This window comes from Schistocerca piceifrons, chromosome 6, assembly GCF_021461385.2.
Source record: "Schistocerca piceifrons isolate TAMUIC-IGC-003096 chromosome 6, iqSchPice1.1, whole genome shotgun sequence".
NCBI classification, from domain to species: Eukaryota; Metazoa; Arthropoda; class Insecta; order Orthoptera; family Acrididae; genus Schistocerca; species Schistocerca piceifrons.
In genome coordinates this window covers 23,529,431-23,554,244 of record NC_060143.1, presented here as the reverse complement: position 1 = coordinate 23,554,244, position 24,814 = coordinate 23,529,431, and the positions used below count along the sequence as shown (strand labels likewise).

General features: G+C 41.1%; 2 protein-coding genes across 3 annotated transcripts in view; both read left to right on the top strand.

Annotated features, from left to right (window-relative positions):
* Positions 1 to 6,211, top strand: part of LOC124802693 (muscle-specific protein 300 kDa) — a 601,574-nt gene extending 595,363 nt beyond the window's left edge. For both annotated transcript variants that reach the window (XM_047263634.1, XM_047263633.1), the window contains one exon: positions 6,105 to 6,211. In XM_047263634.1, the coding sequence (XP_047119590.1) occupies positions 6,105 to 6,122 (18 nt within the window). In that variant the 3' untranslated portion in view covers positions 6,123 to 6,211. The remainder of the gene's footprint in view (positions 1 to 6,104) is intronic.
* A 23-nt stretch (positions 6,212 to 6,234) lies between these two features.
* Positions 6,235 to 24,814, top strand: part of LOC124802825 (muscle-specific protein 300 kDa-like) — a 49,057-nt gene continuing 30,477 nt past the window's right edge. Inside the window, exons 1-9 of the mRNA XM_047263830.1 lie at positions 6,235 to 6,525; positions 15,147 to 15,323; positions 16,555 to 16,731; positions 19,751 to 20,068; positions 20,656 to 20,985; positions 21,681 to 21,898; positions 22,178 to 22,469; positions 23,666 to 23,800; positions 23,935 to 24,080. Of these exons, the coding sequence (XP_047119786.1) occupies positions 6,235 to 6,525; positions 15,147 to 15,323; positions 16,555 to 16,731; positions 19,751 to 20,068; positions 20,656 to 20,985; positions 21,681 to 21,898; positions 22,178 to 22,469; positions 23,666 to 23,800; positions 23,935 to 24,080 (2,084 nt within the window). The remainder of the gene's footprint in view (positions 6,526 to 15,146; positions 15,324 to 16,554; positions 16,732 to 19,750; positions 20,069 to 20,655; positions 20,986 to 21,680; positions 21,899 to 22,177; positions 22,470 to 23,665; positions 23,801 to 23,934; positions 24,081 to 24,814) is intronic.

Sequence of the window (24,814 nt, the reverse complement as noted above, 5' to 3'; positions counted from 1 at the left end):
TGTGTGACTGTGTACAACTGAGGTAGCAAAAATCTGAAATACGTGTAACGATTTCTACGAAGGTGGATCACAGCTATTTGTTCTCATGTACGGACTCAATGCCTGCACGGTTTTCTTGTAAGCGTCACGTCATTTCCTTCATGATTATTTTGCAACTGAGTTCGTGCTGTGTCTGTAATGGCCTTGTCATCGACGGTATGTTGTCAGTTTAGCCCTCCTACCGCTCATTTATGAATCAAGATGACTGCATGACACAATGACATTATTTTCCGTGCGTAGTTTTGATCTTTCAAAAGGGTTTGTAGCCTCGTGGTTTTGCTCTGTAAGGAAGGAAGGAAGGATGGATACAGGCTAATATCCCGTCGTTTTTAGAGTAATCTATTATCTGGACAATGACAAGGAAAGGAATGTTATGTGGTTTTCTAGACCCACAGCTGCTTGAATTAATGTAGAAAAACAACGGAATGTCTTAAGTGGAGCAGGCGGACGAGATTGGAATAATAGGATTCAAGTGTATTGACAAGGGTACCATTTTTCACGATAATCTCCATGTCAAATAATTCGGCTCCGTTTCTCTCTCTCTCTCTCTCTCTCTCTCTCTCTCTCTCTCTCCCCTCCCAGTATTGGGCTTTTCCTTCCTCTTTTGCTGCTTTCTCCATTCGTTGGCGCCGTTGCTCTCATTCAGTATCCATATTAGGCAGTTGCTTACCGGTACGCAAAATATTTACTCCCAATTACTGGGATTAAAATATAAAAAAGATCCAGTAAAGAGCAAGATACAAACATTTCTGCTCCATATGCCATCAACATGTCTATAAAAAGCGTAGTAGAGCGTACTTATGATTAAGTCTTAGATCGTCCACTCATGTATGTTAAGCCGATCCGGTAAATTTGAAAGTTATCGATTCAGTGAAATACCAATGCATTAAAATTGCAAAGGACGTTAATTGGAAAAGTCAAATAGCAGAAGTTGTGGGGAGGACAAACCAAAGACTGCGTTTTGAGCGTAAAACAACAGAATGCAACAAATCTACTTAAGAGACTGCTTGCACTACGCTTGGTCGTCATCTGGTATTGTCGCACGGTAGGTTTCCTTACCACATAGGATTGACGGAGAACATCGAAAAAATTCAAAGAAGGGGAGCATGTTTTTATTGCCCAAAATCAGGGGAGAAAATGTCACAGATGTGATAAGCGAGTAGAGATGGCAATCATTAAAGCGAACATGTTTTTCGTTACGGAGTGATCTTCTCACGAAATTTCAGTCACCAGCTTCCATATTTTGTTGACTCCCATCTATATCATCGTAATAAAAGAAGGGGAATCAGATCTCGCACGGGAAGATTTAGTTGTTGATGAGAAAACGCTTTAGTGTTTATGTCGTGAGTCCCTTGTCACTATTAGCGTAGCTGAAAAGAGAGAGCTTATATCTTTAACGAGTCAATAGTTATTTAAGATTAAGAAGTTACGTGAACCAGGCACGATGCAGTAATATTAATTTCTGCCGTAACGTTTCTTTGGGAAGCTACGGTAAATGACAGTTCAATCATCAGCAGTGAAAACCAGTTTTGTAGCCAGAGCCGGTTCGAGTACATTTTTCTACACAAGCAAAATATCATTTGGCGCCCACACCCTTATACTCCCTTTTCCCTCGTGTGCTTTCAGCCGTGTCTGCTTTCGCTAGTACTTGTGATACAGACTCTATAAAAACCTTGTGATTGGGCACTCTTCTCAACTTTATGCCCCAAGCGGTAGCTACTAATTGTGATACGTTCTGTATAGCAATGTCACAGTTGTGGCGCCCTCTCATCTTGGTGTCCCAAGCGACGGGACGTGCATGTTTATGCTCTCGTCACGAACAGAGTTAGGCGCAAGTTGTGGCAGTCTAGGTTTGTAGTGTGCGCTGTCGAAACAACAGATCAGAGACTTTGTAGGAAACTCAAGGGACCCAGTCCTGCGCACAGTCTGAAAGAGGCAGAACCATAACGAGGCGACCCTGCGGCCTGGCAGAACTGGCAAAAATGCCACCTCCCAGTTTCTACGTAAAACGATTTTTTTCTGTAGTTTTTTCTATATCGGTTTAGCAAATTTTATGATTAGGCGTAATATAAATGAAGCATTCTTGTTCATATTATTAACCAGACAAAGAAGGCTTGTTCGTGAATTCTTTCCATAGCAGATCATATCAGCTCAAACTTGGGAACACAAAGTACTTGTTGTAGGAGCAAATGAATTACATATCCCGCCCATACTGTTTGTTTACTTTCTCCATCGTCGCATCTGCACCTGGATCAGAATAACAGAGTGATTGACAAGTAGTTGTTTGCAGAAGAGCTGCCATACCAGTAGCCAACCAGAGAACGAGCTTGGTCGTGCCTTCTGTTTAGTTCATCTTTGTCATGTCGCTCTGCAATCAATTCGTGATTCGTTTATCAGACGCAGAAAAAAGTCTGCAGCTAATAGCGAAAGTGAGCAGCGTAGTGATATGGATATTACGATCTTGCAGCGCAAGCTCAGTAGCGCAGGTTAACAGAAAACGCGCGAAAGAGTTCAGTACTGAATTGTACAAACGTTGCTGTCACAGCCACATTCAGTCTGCAGGTCCCGGCGAACCGCCAGCACCACCCCTTTCAGTGTCCGCCGATCACTTCGTTATTCCGATTCTGATACAGTGTGTTTAAGCTGACCGGCCAGTTCCCTAGTCCTGAACCTTTAGAAGTCCGTAGACGTCGTCCGATAGTGATTTCTTTAAGGAAGGATAGAAAGGAAGAGTGGCTTTACCATCACGTCGACATCGAGCCCGTTACTGTCTGAGCACGAGCTCGGATGCTGTCAAGGATGGGGAAGGAAATCGGCCGTGCCCTTTCAAAGGAACCAAGTCGGCGTTTGCCTGTAGCGATTTAAGAAAATCACGGAAAACGTAAATCTGCATGGCCGGACACGGGTCTGAATAGTTGTCATCCCGAATGGGAGTCCAGTGTGGTAACGACTGGCGCAACCTCACGCTGTGACTTCTTTGTGGCTGCAGCCAACCTTATCTAGCCGAGTATACTGTGTAAAGCGGTCATTGGTGACAGCTGTGTTTCTGTCTTGTACGGTATTGTCATTGTATTTCGCACTGTTTCCTTTGGTGGTAATAAGTGTACGTAATTGTTGCAGTTAGATTCAGTATTAAACGTGTCAGCACATAAGACGATTTCATCATCATGAGTACTGATCACATACATTTAACCTCTCTTTACCCCCGTTGCGTTCGCGGTAGCTCCAACCACAGGTTAAGGTGCGTACTGTGCAGGGCCTCTCCACGTGGGGGTCAGTGCGTGTGTGTGTGGGGCGGGGGAGGGCTACATTCCTCTACTTCCGTCAGCCCCTCCTCTGGCATCACCCATCTTACTGTGTAAACATACTTTATAGCTCCAGTCCTCAGCCGACAAAAATAACGTGCTTGCTTCTGCTGCCGCTCATCGACTTTTGAGATCCAACAACACCGTCTGAAGTAGCAGCAAGATCTCCAGTATTGAATGTGAGCGAGTTGTGTAGACGGCAGACGTGTGAACCGAGCACGCTATTGCCACATAAACAACGTTAGCTATAGAATTCGGTCGTAGTAGTTCGTTTATGCTACTTGGACATAATGACACCACAGTCTTATACATACAGTCGCGACAAACACTTCCGCGAAAGTTATTACCGTGCGACAGTTGGAGCGAGACTAGCGCTCGAGCAGTGAGAAAGCCAGTTACCTGCGTCGTAAGGACAACGTGTGTTTTTAATTAGTTTTCTACTTAACTAACAAAATAGCTGTTACGTTTTGCGTTTCATGCATTAGTAAGTTTCCAAGAGTCATAAATTAGCGTGAAACAAATGTAAAAACGACCAAATCTCACTGATTCAGTGGCATAAACGGCAACTTACTGTGAAGAAATACTTTGGAATATTTGTATAATTTGGGTGTACTCCCACGAATGCAGGGGAATACAAACAAATATTTCATGCTTGAGAAGAATGAATTTCTGTTGTTGTTATTATTATGATCAGGAGTTTTCTTGACACACAAAAATTGTTTTAAAAGTGTCTAATGATTTGCGCATTGCTACAATTCACACGAATTCCCAATAAATGAATATTTTTGTAAATATAATTACTTTTGCGTAAAAAGCGAAAATGTTGAATGAAGATTCTTGGAGTTGGTGATTCAGATGTAGAACTATTGTGAAATTTCGTTGTTATCCACATTCGTTTGTTTTCATCGATGACAGGGCGCTGATAACCTCGCCGTTGGGCGCCCATAAGTTCCCAAACCACACACACACTTCTTCTGTGTCGGTAAAGAGTTTCATTTCCTTTGACGTTTTATTGCCACGTCTGTGTGGCTTTCTCTTCAGCTAAAGATGTGGTGGCTTATTTTGTACGTTACATAATGTAGGTTCTACATTCAGCACAGGTTTCCTTACGTTTCACATTGACTGATTTGGATGAATGTATAGCGAACAAAACTTCGCTTTGTTGGGTAGATGTACGACATCTTTCTGGAAAAGGCCATGTCTTCTGATGTTTACTGGCATCTTCAGTAAATATCTATACATTACAAGAGAATCGGGACTACACTGTCTGGCAAGGTGCCGTTTGATACATCCTAGGGTCCTTAGGGAAGTTCGGAATGACAAATGTGCCACCATTTTTTAGTTATTGTCGATTTTTATTTCACTACATATGATTGGAAGAGCAGTTGAACGGAATGGACAGTGTCTTGAAAGAAGGTTATAAGATGAACAGCAACGAAAGCAAAACGAGGATAACGGAATGTAGTCGAATTAAGTCGGGTGATGCTGAGGGAATTAAATTAGGAAATGAGACACTTAAGGTAGTAAAGGAGTTTTTCTACTAATAAAATAACTGATGATGGTCGAAGTAGAGAGGATATAAAATGTAGACTGGCAATGGCAAGGAAAGCGTTTCTGAAGAAGAGAAATTTGTTAACATCGAGTATTGATTTAAGTGTCAAGATGTCGTTTCTGAAAGTATTTGTATGGAGTGTACCCATGTATGGAAGTGAAACATGGACTGTAAATAGTTTGGACAAGAAGAGAATAGAAGATTTTGAAATGTGATGCTACAGAAGAGTGCTGAAGATTGTATGGGTAGATCACATAACTAATGAGGAGGTATTGAACAGAATTGGGGAGAAGAGGAGTTTGTGGCACAACTTGACTAGAAGAAGGGATCGGTTGGTAGGACATGTTCTGAGGTATCAAGAGACCACCAATTTAATATTGGGGGGCAGTGTGGAGGATAAAAATTGTAGAGGAAGACCAAGAGATGAATACACTAAGCAGATTCAGAAGGATGTGGGTTGCAGTAGGTACTGGGAAATGAAGAAGCTTGCACAGGATGGGGAGCTGCATCAAACCAGTCTCACGACTGAAGACCACAACAACAACATGCTTCCTATTTTATAAACAAGGTTACGAATCAGTATAAACGATAGTATTTACACTCGTGCGATATTGCACTCAGTAGCGTCACTTGCTGACAGCTTGTTGTGATGCTGTCGCAGTGGATAACAAAAAGCAGATTGAGTGTCGCGATTGTTGTGTTGGACTGTGATGACACTGCGATAGTTCGAGGTGGAAGACTTCTTTTCGTAGGCAGAAAAACAGTAACACTGTTTGTAGGAGAACACACGTACCTTTCCCAGTTATTTCGTTAAACCATCTCTTTTTCATACCACTCCACCGGCCCCTTCCCATTCTCCTGTACCGAGCGAGGTGGCGCAGTGGTTAGACACTGGACTCGCATTCGGGAGGACGACGGTTCAATGCCGCGTCCGGCCATCCTGATTTAGGTTTTCCGTGATTTCCCTAAATCGCTCCAGGCAAATGCCGGGATGGTTCCTTTGCAAGGGCACGGCCGACGTCCCTCCCCATCCTTCCCTAATCCGATGAGACCGATGACTTCGCAGTTTGGTCTCTTCCCCCAGACAACCCCAACCCCATTCCCCTGTGTGCCTGCAACAGCCCGTCGGAACTGCCCTGGGCATCGGTTTCCTGCAGAGGAGTGGTTAAATTTTAGGCTCTTAGAGTTTCGCTTTCCCCAACTTGCAGAAAGGTGTCAAGAAGTGAACGAAAATCGTGACCGTGTAGCGGCGCGACCGCAGCGCTCTGCATTTCGGGAGTATACGAGAAGGCTGGAGGAAGCTGGCAGCAGTGGCAGCAGCAGCAGCAGCAGCGCGCGATGACGAGCGCCGGTGTGGACTTGGAAGGTGTGCCCGCGCAGGCGAGCGAGTCGTCGCTGTCGGCGCAGCAGGCGCGACTGGGCGAGCTGCGAGAACTGGCGGCGCGCGTGGCGGAGGCGGCCGGCGTGGACGCGTCGTCGGTGCCGCTGGGCGCCGAGCTGGCGCAGCTGGGCCGCCGCCTGCAGGAGGTGCGGCTGGCGCTCGACCGGCTGGCGCAGGCCGCCGAGCAGCGCGCCGCCGGCCACCACGAGCTGCGCGCCGCCAGGCACTTCCTCGACTCCGTGCAGCAGGTCAGTGGCGTGGCGGCGCGTGCGCAGGCAAAGCCGGGTTCACACAGGCAACAAAAGTATCGCCACTGCTAATGGCGAACCGCAGTTGCCTTGTAGTTGCATGTGTGAACTCCTAGTTTTCGGTGGCGCCATTTAAGAAGCGCAACTTTTGTCACGCCACAAAAAGTTGAACTTGGTTCTACTTTGTTCCGCCATTTTGCCTTCTCCACAATCGAATAACGTCATTAGATTGCTACCTCGCGGCTGGATTCAAACCTTTCTAGTGCGTATTCGTTCGCAGATAGTGCTTTTGTTTGTGCGTTTGCTATTAATATGTTGAAATAGTGGTCAACAGAGACAATTATGAGATTCTTGGAGGTGTATCAAGAACGACAATGCCTTTGGAGCCACAAAAGCGAATCATACAAAGACAGAAATTTGAGAGATGCTGCATTAATTGGAATAGTAAACAGTATGCGTGAATATGTACCTGGAATTGATGTAGCTACAACAAAATTAAAAATTCGAAGCATTCGAAATGCTTACATGAATGAACATAAAAAAGTACTGAAATCACTTAAGAGTGGTGCGTCTACAGACGGTATTTATGAAACCAGCCTTGCTTGGTTTGAAGCTGCAGACCGGTTCTTAAAACATGTAGTCGAGACAAGAGAGACGAGAAACACTTTGGTAAGTAATATTTTACATTTATTATGTTTCCAAAACATCTTATTTAGTAATATGTACAGTCGTTTAATCAGCTGAGACAGGTGACGCCATTTTGCAAACTGCGCAATTACGAAGAATTTGTGGCGCCCCGTGTGAACGGTAGCTCAGAGCGCCACTCCAGAATGACTTGACTTGGGGCGATACTTTCGTTGCGTGTGTGAACCCGGCTTAAACCAGTTTCGCCACGCTTAACAAGCAGAGGTCCCCAGTGGTGGGATCGAATTTTCTTATCAATCTGTACTGTGATGCAGGTTAAGATCCAAGGAATCACACCATGCAGCCGTACCTTGGTGGACACACATTTGAGAGTAATCGACAAAAAAAAAAAAAAAAAGCGGGGGGGGGGGGGGGGGATTTCCCGTAATGCTCTGTAACTTTTCAAAAATATAATTATTTTTTACAGATTGGTTGCATTGCGTAGTGCTAAAGGCGCTGACCTCGCGTTGAAAATTATATTCGAACGAATATTGTCGTGTGCTTTAAATTTTTTTATTTTAAAATCTTTATCGAAACGACTTTCGTCGTTACTTTTATTCAGTTAATTGGTTTAAATATAATTTATTCTATTCCTTTGTTGCGTTATATTAGTCATCGTATGAAATACATAATTTGCTTTCATTTTTCTCCCTGTCAGTCTTTTTCCACTTGGAATCCTTGTTCACTTGATTTTGATCATTGTTGTGTATTAAGTTCCATTTTATCATCCTATATTTTCGTCCGTGTTATTGCATTCATTATTTCTGTTTCTCATTTTGCATTTCGTTTAAACCATTGCATATAGTGCACCAAGAATGTATGTTTTAAATGTTTGTGTGACGATTGCCATCCAAAAGCTGTACATCATGCAACGAAAAATACATTCTTGACACTATTGCGTAGTCAGTATAAATGTATTATTTCGGCTTTTGTTTTTTTAACCCACAGACCGGTATTTTCGAATGTTTAAACCTGATTATAGATAAATAAAAATTATTAAATTCACATGCACAAAGATTCCAAGTGGAAAAGGAAGGTTAGGAAGAAAAAATAATCAACTGAAGAAGTTAATACGTTGATTAAAATGACGTGATACAGGAATACAAATAAAAAATTGCGTGTAAATCAATTAATGAAATAAAAGTAGTGATCAAAGTCATTTCGATAAAGATTTTTTTTAAAAAAATCAGGGAAAGTGATGATATTCATACCACATCCTTTTTTTTTCTTTTTCCTCGATTATTCGCAAAGGAGGGCTCACTAGGGTGAATGGCAGCAGGGTGTGATTCCTTGAACCTTAATCTACATCACCGTATAGACTGTTCCAAAAACTCGATCCCACCGCCAGTTACCTCTCCTTCTTAGTCATGTTACGGCAGTGGGTTTTGTGTTTTCGTAATCTTTAATTAGTGCCCCCACACAACCAAAGATGACGTATGTCAGAAATGAGTGATATCCAAGTACAGGTATGCGAGTGGCATTAACGCCGTCCTTACGTTGTTCCACCAGAGTGCGTGATGATTCCTAGCAGAATTTAAGCGAAAACCTCCGTCTCTATTTATAAGATCACTTGCTTATTTTAGGTAGGGAATCAGTTGAGATAATCATTTTCTTCTTGTGGCTACCGTAACTGTAAATTTGTTGAAAGACATTGTAAAGTTTCCAACTCGGCTGTTACTTACTTACAAGTACTTACTTTTATTGAAACTCACACAGTTAAGCAATTTCTCCTTACAGGGCATTTTCAAGTGCTGGGAAGATGTCATAGTATTATCTACTTATTATATGCTCGCTCTCAGAACTGCTATGTCCATATATGTAGGCTCTGACAGTACATGAAAATGGTCTGAATGGCCAAAATTCGCCAGTTGGAAGAGCTTCAACAAAGGAAATACTTGTAAGCTACAGCTGACATGGAAACTCTAGGTGTAATTAGCAAGTGACTTATAAAGACAGAGATTTTTGCTTAAATTCCACTTGGAATCTGCCCTTTTCCTGACCAAAAAACGGACAGACAGATGAATGGTATTTGCTCACCTGTTGGCATTTCATATTCGTGCAAGCAGAAAATAAAATAAAAATTAATAGGACACCAAAGCATGAAATCAATCACTATGAGTTAACGCAGTGACAATTGCTTTAACTTGTCATAACACATGCCACAACTGCCTCCCCTTTCTTCACGCGTCGGGTTATAGAGCCCTACACTTGTTACAACCAGTTGATCATTGACGTCATCACCCCATGTATGCAACTGATTTCAGCATTGATATGTAGCCAAACACATGATCCTCGAAGGAGGGTAACAGTATTTTCAGTGGTTGCAGGAGCAACAGTCTAGGTGGGTGATGTGGACTTGTCAGACAGGCAAACACAGTAGCATTGCAGCGTGTATGATAGCAGATTCCTGGATGGAGGCTACTCGGGAGTATACCGTCATCAGAAAAGATCTAGTATTTGTTAAGAGTGTAGCCTTACCTTTAATGTGAAACATGGATGATAAAAAGTTTCGACAAAAAGATAATAGGAGCTTCTGAAATGTTGAGTAATGCTGAAGGCTAGATATGTAGGTCAGGTAATTAATGAAGATGGATGTGCTGGATCGAATCTAAGATAAATTTATGGCACAACTTTACTATTTTAGAGGTATGTACTGGATCGAATTGGGGAGAAATTTATGACATAAATTTACCATTTTAGAGATAGGCTGTTTGAAATGTGATACTATAGAACAATGCTGACTGTTAGATGCGTAGATCGGATAACTAGTGAGTGAGAGATATTAGTTTGAATTGTGGGGAAAAGAAATTTGTGGCATAATTTGTCTCAAAAGAAGGCATACGTTGATAGGAGTCATATTGAAGCATTAAGGAATAGTTAATTTGGTAATGGATGGAAATGTGAGGGAGTAACAGTTGTGCAGATGACCAAGACTTTGTGAATAGAGTAAGCAGGTTCAAATGGATGTAGGTATCTTCAGACTGAATAGAACAACAATCTCGACGAGGGTTTTTAAAGTGTGGGAGATGAAATTGTCCAATGACAGTGTGCTAGTGATTTTTCCAATTTGGACAGTTAATAAATTGGTGTTGTAGTCGCAAGTTAGCTGCAGATATTTTAATATGTTTGTGTGTTCGATGGATTTTTAGGTGCTGTATTGGAAATGGGGCAGGCGATGTACGATCTTCCCGCCCATCCCATGAGGGTGGGGGTTGCTTGGAATTTTAAAGCTACTAAAGCCAGATAAATTTCGATAACATTGCTTGATAATAATACGAACAGTGTTACGAATGTGGATATTACTACGCTAGCTCTGCGTGTGCGGGTGCTGTTACTGACAGCATCTGCTACATTAATCAGCCAGGATAATTTTGAGGCCAGTCTACGGTATAGTAACTTACCTTCGCGTATGAGATGTGGGTTGCATATTTTTAAAGGTAGGTGACGTCTTCACCTGTCTTCTTTCTCAATTTAGTTACGTCTCATCTTTCTTAACCGTACCTTGTAGTAAATCTTATTGGTGCAGGGAAATTACCTTATTGCCAATATGTGTTATTGAAGATTTCCGTCCATCACTGTGAGGGCATCTACTCACTATTTTCTCGCGGAAGTCTGTGGGTTGCCTGTAGTATTAGGAACATAGCCAATCGCGTTTACAAACATCTTAATTCGTTATAAAACTAGAAAATCACTCAGCACCACAGCTTTTGGCCATCACAGCTCTAGCGATGATGCCATTTCATTATCTGTTCGTGGATATAATTTTCTAACAACCGCTCAGATTACATTTTATTTTTATGCATTGGCTTGACTTTTTATGTACGTAATTATGACATGTTTGCTTGAAGCCGAGTGGTCATAACAAGATGTTATTGAAGAGGGGCTAATTGTGGTGATTAAGACAGAACAAGATTTTTTCATTTAAATTCCAACATTTATGGTGGTATGTAGAAAGGCACTCATAAGCGAGGCTTTGCAACTAACTTTGTACGTTTTTTTTGAAAGAATTAGTCTACAGGGTGTTATAAAAAGGTACGGCCAAACTTTCAGCAAACATTCCTCACACACAAAGAAAGAAAATATGTTATGTGGACATGTGTCCGTAAACGCTTACTTTCCATGTTAGAGCTCATTTTATTACTTCTCTTCAAATCACATTAATCATGGAATGGAAACACGCAGCAGCAGAACGTACCAGCGTGACTTCAAACACTTTGTTACAGGAAATGTTCAAAATATCCTCCGCTAGCGAGGATACATGCATCCCCCCTCCGTCGCATGGAATCCCTGATGCGCTGATGCAGCCCTGGAGAATGGCATATTGTATCACAGCCGTCCACAATACGAGAACGAAGAGTCTCTACATTTGGTACCGGGGTTGCGTAGACAAGAGCTTTCAAATGCCCCCATAAATGAATGTGCAGGAGCTCCATCGTGCATGAACCACATGTTGTGTCGTACTTGTAAAGGCACATGTTCTAGCAGCACAGGTAGAGTATCCCGTATGAAATCATGGCGGTGAATCGAGGAAGTACAGTACATACTGACGACACTAAAATGAGCTTTAACATGGAAATTAAGCGTTTCCGGACACACGTCCACATAACATCTCTTCTTTATTTGTGTGTAAGGAATGATTCCTGAAAGTTTGGCCGTACGTTTTTGCAACACCCTGTAGAAGTAATGCTCGTCGTTCTTCTCCCAGCGGCTGTTGGGGGCTGATACGTTTTCGCTCGTCCCGCCCCTTACAGAATTATATGTCGCAGAGCACTCGGCAGTGCTGGCATTTCGCGTGCGGCTGTTAAGCAGTACTGTTCCCGTGAGAAGTCTCCCGCGTACCTGGACTTCCGGCTGCTAATTGCAGCCAGGTCTTTATGATCGCCCGCGCTCGATGCCGTTCGCGGCACGCGAGCCGCGCCACCTACTTCTGCACAACTTGAGCTATTCGCGCCATTTGTTTCCGTCCGCCTGGCATTATGTATTCTGCAGCTCACTGAGCACGAACGACTTGGCTCGTGCGCCAGGCTGTACAAATTTCCGACGAAGTGAGGGCTGTCCTGATTCTCACGCCGAATAATTCGGCCCAATCTCAGCCGACGCCCACCTCGCTACTGCTGCGAGAAAATTGCAACAGTTTCCTTCCTGCTCTGTTTTCACGAATTGGATTTATGCTTGTGTTCCCGCGCGGCAGAACTCGCTCATTTCCGTTAATATAGATGGACGCTGTTCTGAGTGCTGAATAATTTTAAACAGAAGGCCAATCAGAGTATGTGCCGCATTGAAGTACGTTGGGCCGGCCGAAGTGGCCGTGCGGTTAAAGGCGCTGCAGCCTGGAACCGCGGGACCGCTACGGTCACAGGTTCGAATCCTGCCTCGGGCATGGATGTTTGTGATGTCCTTAGGTTAGTTAGGTTTAACTAGTTCTAAGTTCTAGGGGACTGATGACCACAGCTGTTAAGTCCCATAGTGCTCAGAGCCATTTGAACCATTTGAAGTACGTTGGTTTCCATAAATGAAGGAAAACTACAGAAGTGGTGATAACACTGTTGTGTCGATCCCGAAGAAGAGTGGCCCGGTGGGGGGGGGGGGGGTCAATGACATGGCATATGCGAAATAATATATCACAGTTTCGAAAAAACCCTCAAAAACTAGCATCTGGAAGGAGAGGAAATGTGAAATGAAATTTGACGAGCTCAAAAGGTAAATGGTTTTATCTCATTGTTTACTAAATCAAGTCAAGTGAATAAAGAAATTGGTAGTCCTTTGCCAGTAGGATGCTGCACGCCCCGGGGCTTGGATGCTTCGCTGATTCGGTTGGGAAGAGTGTCGTTCAACAGTCGTATCCTCTCTTGAGGTAAGCTGGCCCAAAACCGTTGCATGGGTCCTTGATGTCCTGTATATTGGCGCTGGCGCGGAAATACGTCCGGGCTGGTTGCACATGTAACTTAAGGCAGACAGATCAGAGGATCTTAATAACCAAACAGAGTATTTATGTATAATTCAGGTAATTCATAAACGGGCAAGCCGTGTGTGAACAAGTGTTGTTTTGTTGAAAAATTGTACCAGGGCACTGTTTCGTGAAAGGTAACATGTGAGTGCAGGATGTCTTTGACTTTTTGCTGTGCTGTCAGAGGCCCCTGATTCCCTACCAGAGATGGTATGAATTTATGGCTGCGGTTTGCCGGAACGTTAGCAAAATGTGGCCTCTCCCCTCCCCCTTTACTCCCATACGATAGTTACCTTTGGTACCGGTAGTGTAGAACGGAGATTCGTCCTTGAAAATGATGCAACGTCACACACCGTCGTATGCTTCTACCAGACCTCTGACAGTGTCCCACCATTGTGGCGGATTGTGAAGGGCTTATGTAGTTAGTCCATAGCTGTGCCGGATGACAGACGCAGACGTGAAGATGTTAGACGTACTTGGTACACAACAGGGCAGTCTTCGTTGTTACCAGTATTGGAACATTGACGGTGCTTGACAAGTGCGGTAATGGTATCTGTAGCTACAAGTAAGTTGTGAGTTTTCAGAACATTGCATTCACTAGTAGTTCGTATATTGCTAATGGCCACAATGTTGTTTGAACGCGAAAGTAGACAGTGGCAGGAGACGAAATACAAGCGACCGAACTATTCCAACATTTTACGATTCGGGCCTCCCAAAAAAGTTTACTAATAACGAGCCCACTGTCTCCTCTGCCCGTAAGCATGCTCAACGTCAGAGAGATGTTTACACCTAAACGACCCTGCATGCAGTCGTAATACGCCTTCTTCATGGACCACGTTGTCAGCCTTGCTGGTCAGGGTGCGCCAGCATGGCTCGAGGACAGGGGCAACATGGCGGCAGGCACAGCACCTGCGCTCCGTTCGCGTGCCCAAAGCCGGCCTTGAGAAACCGGCAAATCGGCGTGCTGCCCGTGCACGTGCAATTATCTAATGAAGCCCCGCGTCCTTGCAATTTTAATTGAATCACGGTTCCGGGGTGAGCGCTGCGCTGTGTTTGGGCAGGCGCGGAGAGCGCTAACGCCAGCCGGCCACGCGAGCTCCCCGGCGCTCTCGCCGCAAATTGTTTCGTCCCACAGTTCCAATCACTCTCCGCTGCGTGTGCTCCCATTGCTGTATCGCATGGGAAATCAAGCGTGCTTTCAGAACTCACATTGCCTTAAGAAAAGCAGAATTCTCACAATTGTAAGATTAAAATACGGACGCTTTGCCATATTGTCGCTTCCCCTCCCTCCCGCAGTCGTTAAAACCAGAACGCCTAGAAGATCACGTTGTTGTCTGTCTGTCTGTTAAGGTCCCTTTTACTCATTAATGGGTAGAAGCATCAATTTGAAATGTATGTAAAATACTGCGTAAGTCGAAGCAGTCCAAAGATGTGGCCGTATATATATAACATATTTTGATACTTGCAAACACCTCATCAAAAACTATAGGGTACTTCCTGTCGACCTAAACTCATTGATTTTGGCAAGAACCATGGTTTTACAATACAAGTAAACGGAAAAAACAGCAAATTGTTTATTTGTTATTATATCACAAAATATATTTTTTGCCATTTGTTACCCATCTGTCTGTCCATCCGTCCATCCATCCATCCATCCATCCATCCATCCATCCATCCATCCATCCATCTGTTAAGACCACTTCTCTCAGGAACGGGTAGAGATGTCAATTTGTCAATTAAAGAGTACCATCTGTGATTCCATTAATTTTTTTACATTCAGAGGTGCCTAAGCAGTTACCTTGATTTTGAATTAACTTGAATATTTGGTAATAATGATTCACCAGATTATTCGACATAAACACGCTACCTGATGTACACTTTTTCTGAAATTTAATATGAGATGGTAATCAGAATGTTTTACTTGTTTAAAAATATACCAGCACAGCTTTATCAAAGGAACAAATTGAACTTATATCACATGCAATTTCAGAGCTTGGCTGCTGTGGAAGAAGCAACAGAGCAAGATGCCGAACAACAACTGGGCGCCCTGCGTAGCCATCTGCTGGCTTTGGGCAAGACTGAGTCGCAACTGCAGCAGTTGAGAGGCTCAGCAGAGACCTCTGTAGATGATGCACCGGTTGTGGAAGTGCTTGCTCTCTGGCAACAGGTACCCAAACACTGAGAATAACTGACTTCTTTTAGCTGTCATTGGATCTATGCAGAACAATGATCATTTAATATTTTAGAGTAAAAACAAAAAAAAATACCCTTGCGCACACATCTCCAAAGATAATAGGACTTTTTATAGAATTTTTCAAAATGTCATGCTATTTATTACAACTTATCTTCAGGAAGCAAAATGTCATCACTCCCAGTAGACAAACATGAAAGTACACCAACAACCCTGACTTTCAGAACTAATTGTTTCCTCCTTAGTAGGAGAGAGGGTTGGATTGGCGAAGCATAAAAAGGAAGGGCAGATCATTCAGAACCCATAACGAGGGGGGCAAGACAACTGTAGCTTATCTCTGTTCAGCACATAAGACGAGAGGTGTTCTAAACTGTTATAGACTAGCCCTGTCATAAAGGGTCCTTTCCTCCACTAAAAGGACATAGTGCTTGTGATCTGATACATCCAATATTATTTGTTGTAATCAATTGCTTTTATTTACAGGTTGAGTGTAGAATCTGCCCTTTATTGTAGGTGACAATGAAATGAGCATTGTGTGCATTTTTAAAATATCACGTTGCAATCTAGATGATTAATACTTGCCATTAGAAAATCTACCAATTTATCAGTCATTGATAGAGGTGAAGTGAGAAGCGGAGATTTTGTGGGGGTGGGAGAGTACACTAATCTCGTCTGTTTCTATTGAAAATGAAATGTCGTGTGGCTAGGGCCTCCCGTCGGGTAGACCGTTCGCCTGGTGCGGGTCTTTCGATTTGACGCCACTTCGGCGACCTGCGCGTCGATGGGGATGAAATGATGATGATTTGGACAACACAACACCCAGTCCCTGAGCGGAGAAAATCTCCGACCCAGCCGGGAATCGAACCCGGGCCCTTGGGATTGACAGTCTGTCACGCTGACCACTCAGCTACTAGGGGCGGACGTCTGTTTCTATTAATCATTACTAATTCATTATTTTTTGCATACTCCACAGTATAATTCTAAATTAGTAATCATGTTCTATACAATATTTAATGATACAATGAAATTACAGGTAGATGTTTGAATATTTATATTTTAAACAGCAGGAATGGTGAGTGGAATGTAAATCAGAAAATAGTTTGTAAAATCATAGTGAGATTTGTTGAGGAAAATGGTATAGCATGTTTTAAATATAGCTTGAAGGACTTCATACTGGAAATAAAATGTGTTACATTTTACACTACAGGTATTCCGTGAGACTTTCCAACAATATCATCGATTGTCAGCTCGCTTGGTTCGTGGACAAGATGGTGCTGCAGCATTACGTTTGTGGCAAGAGTACCTTGTGCATGTCCAAGCATTCCTTTCGGCTGGAGTCCCTGGAGATTATAAGGCCCTTGCTGAACACCAGCACCTTTGTGAAGTAAGTTAAAAATATATTTAAAATTTGCTGAAATAAAGTAGGTTATGTTTATGCAATCACTACACAAAAAATAAAGTATATTTAATATGCTAAATTGTCTGAGTTGTAGAATGCGGAAGTGTATTTTCAATTGATGGTGTGTCTATAAAAAGTTTCTTGCAGGAATTACATGTGTCCAGGAATTAAAAAAAACAAGATTCAAAGTATTTCTTGTTAGCCCCTTCTTCATGCATTACTAGTGCACTTGGGTGCTGTTATTTCAAATATATCGTACTGTTGTGGTGACTAATATTAAAAAGCAACATACTTATTGTGAATAGATTATTATTTTACTTCAAACAGTATGTACTTATACATAAAAGTGTGCATTAATCAGGAATGTACTGAGGCTAGGGTGTGAAGTGTGCATTAATTAGGATTGCCCCAAGGGTGTGGCAAAATAGTCCCCTGCCAAGGACCTAGACACAGAGGGGCCACGAAAACGGAGTTGGGGGGGGGGGGGGGGGGGGGCGTAGACACCCCCCCCCCCCCCTCAAACCATGGATTATGAGTTGCTTATCCAAACAGTGAAATAGCGTTGAGGGTATGCATGACAATTACAGTGACGGCAGAATCTTGTCACTGCAGTTTCAGCAAATTACAGATCATAAAAAACTACTGAATGTCAGGTATAGGTGGATCAGACTGTCAGATTCAGCTACCTTCTTGATAGAATACATCACAGTTTCTAAATTTGACTTTAGCGATGTAATCAATGAAGCAAGAAAATTTTTGGAATGGAATGCGTTCTCAACACTTAATTTCCAGTTAATGTTTTATGCACTATTCATAATTTATGAGGAGCAAATAGTATATATACAAAGGTTGGAACTTAAATAGTGGCAACTGTTTATTCACAACCGATACAAAAGAGTTACATTTTTCCACCTGTTACTGCCCTTTATAGTAGTCACCAGCATTGTGTAGAACCCGTTGCAAGCAATGTGGAAGGCATAGTATACCGTTAGCAGAGCCCGTTCTGTTGATAGTGCGCATAGAGCAGTCTAATGCATGTCGAATGTCTGGAACAGTTCTGAAGTGAAAGTTATGGTGATTCTCATGTACAACCTTGATGGTGATATACTAAGGGAATAAATACCTGGTATCAAACAATGTCCTTAATCCAATATGGTCCTCCACGGCAGACCATCTGTGCACAGTATTACTGTTCGTTTTTGGAACATCACTTGTGACCAGCTTTGCGAATGAAGCGGCGACACTTTCTGCGCAACCCACCCATCATTTTGCACGACAATGCGCTGGTGCACACAGCGCAAGCTTTGGCTGCTTTGTTCGGTCGATGGGACTGGGATGTACTGTACTATCCACTATACCCCCTGGACTTAAGCCCTTGTGACTTGATTTGATTCCAAAGATGAAGGAATCACTTCATGGAATTCGCTTCAGAACTGTTCCAGAGATTCGACAGACAGTAGACCGCTCCATTTGCACCATCAACAGAACAGGCTCTGCTAATGGTATACTACACCTTCCACATCGCTGGCATCAGGTTCTACACAGAGCTGGTGACTACTTTGAAGGATAGTAACAGGTGCAAACATGTAATGGTGAAGAATCTGTTTTAACACACAACAGTCTTTAAAGTATTGAGTTTGCAAAGTGGCACGATGCTGATAACAAGATTCAAAGTTTAGGATTGTGGTGGCTTTCCTAAATTTTGGAAGGTGAATGCCTGGATGACTCCTTTCTGGCAGATGAAGACTAATGTTATTTCTTCCCCTTGTCCAACATGAGAGCTCCACGTCTAGTAATGTCATGACCTAAAACATGATAAATCTTAATTTTTTTTGTAATATCAAATTTTTGTTGTTGGTATTGCAATGAGATCACTATGTACTGTGCCAGTAATCTAGTTCTCTAAGATAAATATGGATTGCAGTACATTTCCTTATACTTCTTTTTCCATTCTTTCGGAATAGAAAGTTCAAGAGGGACTCTTAATGGAACGAAAATCATTATTTTGTAAATATTTTAGATTAAATTTATAGTAACTGAATTTCTGTTGGTGCTTGGCAGAACATGATGATAATATTATTAAAGGAAAATACTTCCTAATGTTCAGCAAAATTACATTGATTTGGTCACTCATTCATATGTTCTTTAAAAGTGCAATCTCAAAAGATAGTCCTTCGTATTAAACAAGGGAAATTATTTATGATTCCTTATTCATTCAGAGTCTTTGTAAGTAAAATGCCAATGAGATGCTACATTTTGTAATGTGAATGAACTACTGCAAAACTGAAGAGTGTTTTCTTTTTGTATCTATACCTGAACATGGCACAAGTTGGCTATTAGATTTTCTCATCACACCTAATTTTCTTTATTGAATGGAAGTACAATATTTACTGTAAATCTTGATGTTTATCTTTTTGTTTTTGAAAGTATTAAAACTCAAATTCCAATTTGTCACAACAAGACCACCAACCATTTCATTTTTAACCAATTCTTATGAATCTGGAAGTCAATTACAAATTGAAACGTCATTATAGCATGCTTGCTTTTGTTTTTCTTTTCCTCTAATAAAAGTTCCTGCTTTGCAAACTTGCCAACAGTTGATGTCAGTACTCAATGGATAACCACCATAAATCTATTCTTGTTTCATTTACCAAACTCGCATATTATACTGGCTTTAGTGCAGTTCATTCATAGCTCTTAAAAACTTTAGAATAAGCAGTTCAATTTTGTATGTTTCCAAAAGAAAGAAGAATAAATTAGTGTTTGTTTTAATGAACAGCATCTACATGTAAAGAGGATTTGTTTAAAGAATTCTGGCAAATTTAAAACAAGTCATTGTAACATTTAAGTTATGTCACAATTCACTACTAAAAATTGTAAAATGTTACCTTTCGTTGTTCAGCATAGAGCTTTTTTTATCATATTATCAGTTATCTTGATGTTGAAGTTAAATTGACATTTTTTTATAGTGTAGTGAAAATTCAACATCTTATCTCGTATGCAGGTACATCAGAATCTACTGACCAACCAGCAGAATGTGTTGCTGTCCAAAAATGACTCGGATGGGCTTTTGGGTAGTGGTTTAATAGAATCGTCAGTAGTGGAACAGTTTGCTTCACTGACAAATCTCCACAATGAGACATTGGCCCGTATTATGGATCGTCATGCAGAGGTACGCGCTCGCCTGGATGCCTGGGATCGTTATCGACAGGATCAGGCAGTTCTCTTGGCTTGGCTACGAGACACCGAGAGGGAGAGGGCACGCCTTCAGCTTCGGTACATACATCTACGCTGTCTGCCCAAAATTCTTCTTCGGATACAAGTGAGTAAATTCATGATCATATAATTCACTGTGAACTCTCATGTTTTCAAGGTGTGATTGATTAATGGTTTACTTCTGAGTGTTCAGCTGAGTTTTTATTTCCATTTTGCATATTTTGACAACCAAGCCAGGAAATACAAACTTGACTGAATATCAAGAAATGCACCATTAATTTAATTTCTTGTTTTTAAAAGTAATCAGACTTTTCTTAGAGTTATATTATTAGAAAAAAGTCAGAGAATGGAAGAAATGAACTTATCACACTTTCACTAAATAGGTATTCTTGGTGTGCGAGTTTTCTAAACATGCACGCTATTGTGCCATTATTTGTAATAAGCTTTCAAAAAGACTTCTAAATACTTCGGTAAATTAATGTATTGGTTTCAAGAGCTGCATACATTATTTTTAGATCATTACTTATTTTATCGTAAATCGTATTGACTCATTTCAGTGGTGACTCTAGGAGTCATTATTCTCTGGTACTGGCAGGATAGCTGTAGTGGTGATGTTACTTTATTCATGTCCTATAATAAAAAGCATGCCTCCCAGTGGGAAGTATTCATGGTTGCTTGTATGTTGCGTTCTAGGCATTGATTGAGAAGATTCCATCTGGTGAGGTGCAGGCTGAATCACTTCAACAACAACAGTCTTCCTTGCTGACATTTTGTGATGAAGCACTCGCTACATCAATCCGTATGGAACATGCAGCTATTGTTCAAAGGATTTCCAACTTGGGTGCAGCACTTGAAACCTGGCGTGAATTTTTGGAGCGAATTTCAAACTTAGCTGCTTCATTTGAGCAGCAAGCTGCAGCAGTGACAACAGCATTCAATGAAGTACGCTCCACAATTGAACAGAGTGGTGCAGACACTCCTGTTTCAGTTAATGCCGTCTCTGAACGCCTTGAACGGCTGAAGGTGAGAGCAATATCGTTTGTAAGCAAATGTTCACTGGTGCCTGCCCCCCCTTACACACACACACACACACACACACACACACACACACACACACACACACACACAAACACTTATTGAAATTAAGATTTCATTTTGAACGAATACCAAGAGTTAATTTAAGTAAGAAGTATCTAACAGCTGGAAAAAATCTTGAAACATTATCTCCAATAGAAAGAATGCAATACTTTGCTTTAAAGAGTGATAATATCAGTGTACATGGCAAAAGCAGCAATTTTGAAGTAAATGTAAGATATATAAATGAAAATGATATCTAACTGATTTTGAGGTGTGTAATTTATCACCCACATCAGAGATACAGGCTTTTGTTGCTAAAAAAAAGTGGCATAAACAGTTTTCAGTACCTGATGAATACGTTTGAAAGTAATTGGACATATTTTAAATTAATGTATGTTAATACTATTTGCTAAGTACATAAGATGCATATATGCTTTGGATAGGATTTTACATAATGTGCTCGTCATGTTGTTATTAAATCCTATTGTCAAATTGTGAGAGAAAAAGATGGATATTTAGTGATAGATGTTGCTTCTGTTTGTTTGTTTGTGTGTGTGTGTGTGTGTGTGTGTGTGTGTGTGTGTGTGTGTGTGTGTGTGATGAAGTTTTTCAGTTTTGCATACTTATTGTCTCTATTCTAGGAACTACGTACACAGCTAGCAAATCGTACTGCTGATTTAGAGTCCCTTGGAGTAACATTGGAGCAATTGAAGGAGTGTGCTGCACCACAGGATATGAAGGCAGCAACACAGCGAGCATGGTTGCTGTGGCAAGCACAAGCTGATCTGGAGCACCAACTGACACTGCTCTGCCACAGACTCGAGGAGCGTATTGGATTAAGGACGTTGTTTGATACCAGGTATTTATTCCCTTATGACGACACACAATTGCATGCATTCAAGGGCTATTTATGATTTATGATTCTTATGACTAGTGATGTATAGCTTGTATGTAGTAAACTTACTGCATGGGATGTGACTTTTCTATATTGCTTCTAAGATTCACAGAAGCCAATAGCCTCTAGGTGTCATGATGCTATCACATTACTAGGATTTATATTTCATGGTAATGATAAAAATGTTAATTTTCTATCAGCTTATTTCAAAATGTGCATTATCATAAGAAAATTGGATTGCAGGCAATCTCGCTTCATGACTTGGGCATCAGAAGTTGAAGCACGTTTGGAGCGCAGCAGCACTGCAGATGCAGAAGAGGTTCTAAGGAGACTAGAGACAGAATTGCAGGCTGAAGTAGCCCTTAAGAGGCGAGAAGCAGAGTGGCTGACTCGAACCGGGCGTGAATTGCTTGCTGAGATGGACACAAATGCTGATCCTGAATTAAAGGAACGTGTCGAACAAGTTGAGACTCGATGGCGAGAACTGCAGGATCTTGGTCGCTCTCGTGCAGCACGACTTGCTGAACTACTGCAGGTGTGAAACACTCTCTTTCAGTAACATGTTACTAAGTTTTACTTCTCCCCCCCCCCCCCCATCCCCCCCTCCACCACCACAATGACCATTGCTTCATAGTCCAGCATTGTAAGTGGAAAAATAAGTATAAATATTTCATTTGATGTGCAATATCCTTATTATTCGTTTTTTCTGCTAATAGAAAAGAACACCAGTTTGTAATTATGCAGAGCAGTGTTAAACAGTGTGTTGAAAAGTGCCTAAAATGTATTAAAGAATTTTTGCTATGTGTTTCTCACATCATCACTAAACTCAGGTTTCATAGTGTAAGCAGAACATTCAATTCAAAGCTTCTGATCGTTGTGAACTGTTGGCAGAGAAACAAATATTTGGTAAACTTTTTTAATAGGAAATACATCAGTAATTCTATTATTACATGACAAGTGTCTGCCTGCTTAGCTGTCTGGTAACATGCTCACCTCCCATGTCAGTGGGCCCAAGTTTGATTCCCAGCCAAATTGGAGATTTTCTCTGCTCAGGGACTTGGTGTTGTGTTGTCCTCATCATCATTTCATGCTCATCACTGGCACGTCCCCCAATGTGGCATTGACTGAAATACCACACTTCAGTTTTAAAATTTGCTCTGCTCTTTAGTTTGTTCAAGCAGATGTGTAAATTACATTGTATAATTTTAAATGTGCCATATTATTACTACAGATTTTCAATCAATGAATTTAATTTAATGTGAAAAGTGCTAGGTTTGTTATATTCTTATAAGGAAGAAGCTCACAGAATAGGAATAAAAAAGGTAAAGTACAGACTGAGACAGATAAAGTTCCAGTAGGAAGAACATAGGGTACGTAAGTAATGGCTGAATCACTAATAGAAAAATTGTGTAATAAACATACATGTCACCCTTGTTGTTGTTTGAATGGAAATGAGCCATTGAGACACACAACAGTGCATTTTGTTTTTAAATATTCCAAGGTTGTTACTATTTGAATTTCCAGAGTAAATTGTTCTATGTTGTTGTACGGAATTGATTGGTTGCTAATGAGATAGTCACCATAAACGCTAAACCTCATATTTTACCATTGTCTGCAAAATCCACAGCAGAGTATTAATATAATGAAGAAAATGATGTTCATATATAAAAAACCATAGTAGTTTAATCTTCCAGATACAAATTAACCATCATTTTCATTATTACTTTGCAGACCATGTCTCAGTTAGAACTGCGCCTTGCTGAGCTACGTGCGTGGCTTCACCAGGTTGAATCAAAGCTGGCCACTCCATTAGTATTTGAAACGTGCAGTAAGGAGACTGTTGACCAAAAGCTCCATGAACATGAGGTCTGTATATCTCTTAAATTTACAATTTTCCTTACTTAAGTACAACCATTTTATTTTCTCAGTTCAGGTTCCACTTTATGTCAATATGAGGTGTCTTGTCATATGTGCTGAAAGTATCATCCTTCATTTTTCAGGAATTACAGAAAGCAATTGAGAAACAAAGCAGTAATGTGGGAGAAGTACTTAATCTTTGTGAGCTGCTTCTGACAAACTGTGAAGCATGCAAAGCAACAATAAATACAGAATCTATTACTATAGCAACTGATATGTTGGAACAACGGTATGTATCACCAGTGCCTTTGCTATTACCTCACTTTTATCATTGCATTACTGACAGTTTCTTGTTTTACACAGTCAAAATTTAAATTTATTTGCTGGAAAACAAAAAATGATGAGTCTTTAATGAATTTTTGCAGCAAGGTACCGTTATAGAAATACTAAAATATGCTGTTATGAAACCATTATTTAAAAAGAACAGATCACAATATTTTTACTGCTATTCGATCTGTCTGCTAACTAGCTTCCAGAGTTCCTTGAGAAACTGGCACATATGAGAGCACAATATTAGTAGATGTCATTTCATTTTCCAAGAAGGTGTGTCAACAAATGATGCTTGATAATCCTGTTTTTTGGTAGATCAGATTGTTTAAATAATATAATGTCAGAGTTACTGGTATCTTCGGTGTTCTAGCCAAACATTCTGATTGTGTAGTCCACAAAATTGTTTTACTCAGTTTCAGTGATTTATGTTACAGATTTGACACTTTTAAGTGTTGCAAATTTATCATCTTTGAGAATTATACAGTGCACTTGTGACGTCTGCAAACAAATTATTCATAAGACATCCTACACTGGTTTAGTGTAATGTAAATGTAATTTATACATAAAAACAAAGATGAGGTGACTTACCGAACAAAAGCGCTGGCAGGTCGATAGACACACAAACAAACACAAACATACACACAAAATATTTAAATATGTCTGCTTGTGTCTGTATGTGTGGATGGATATGTG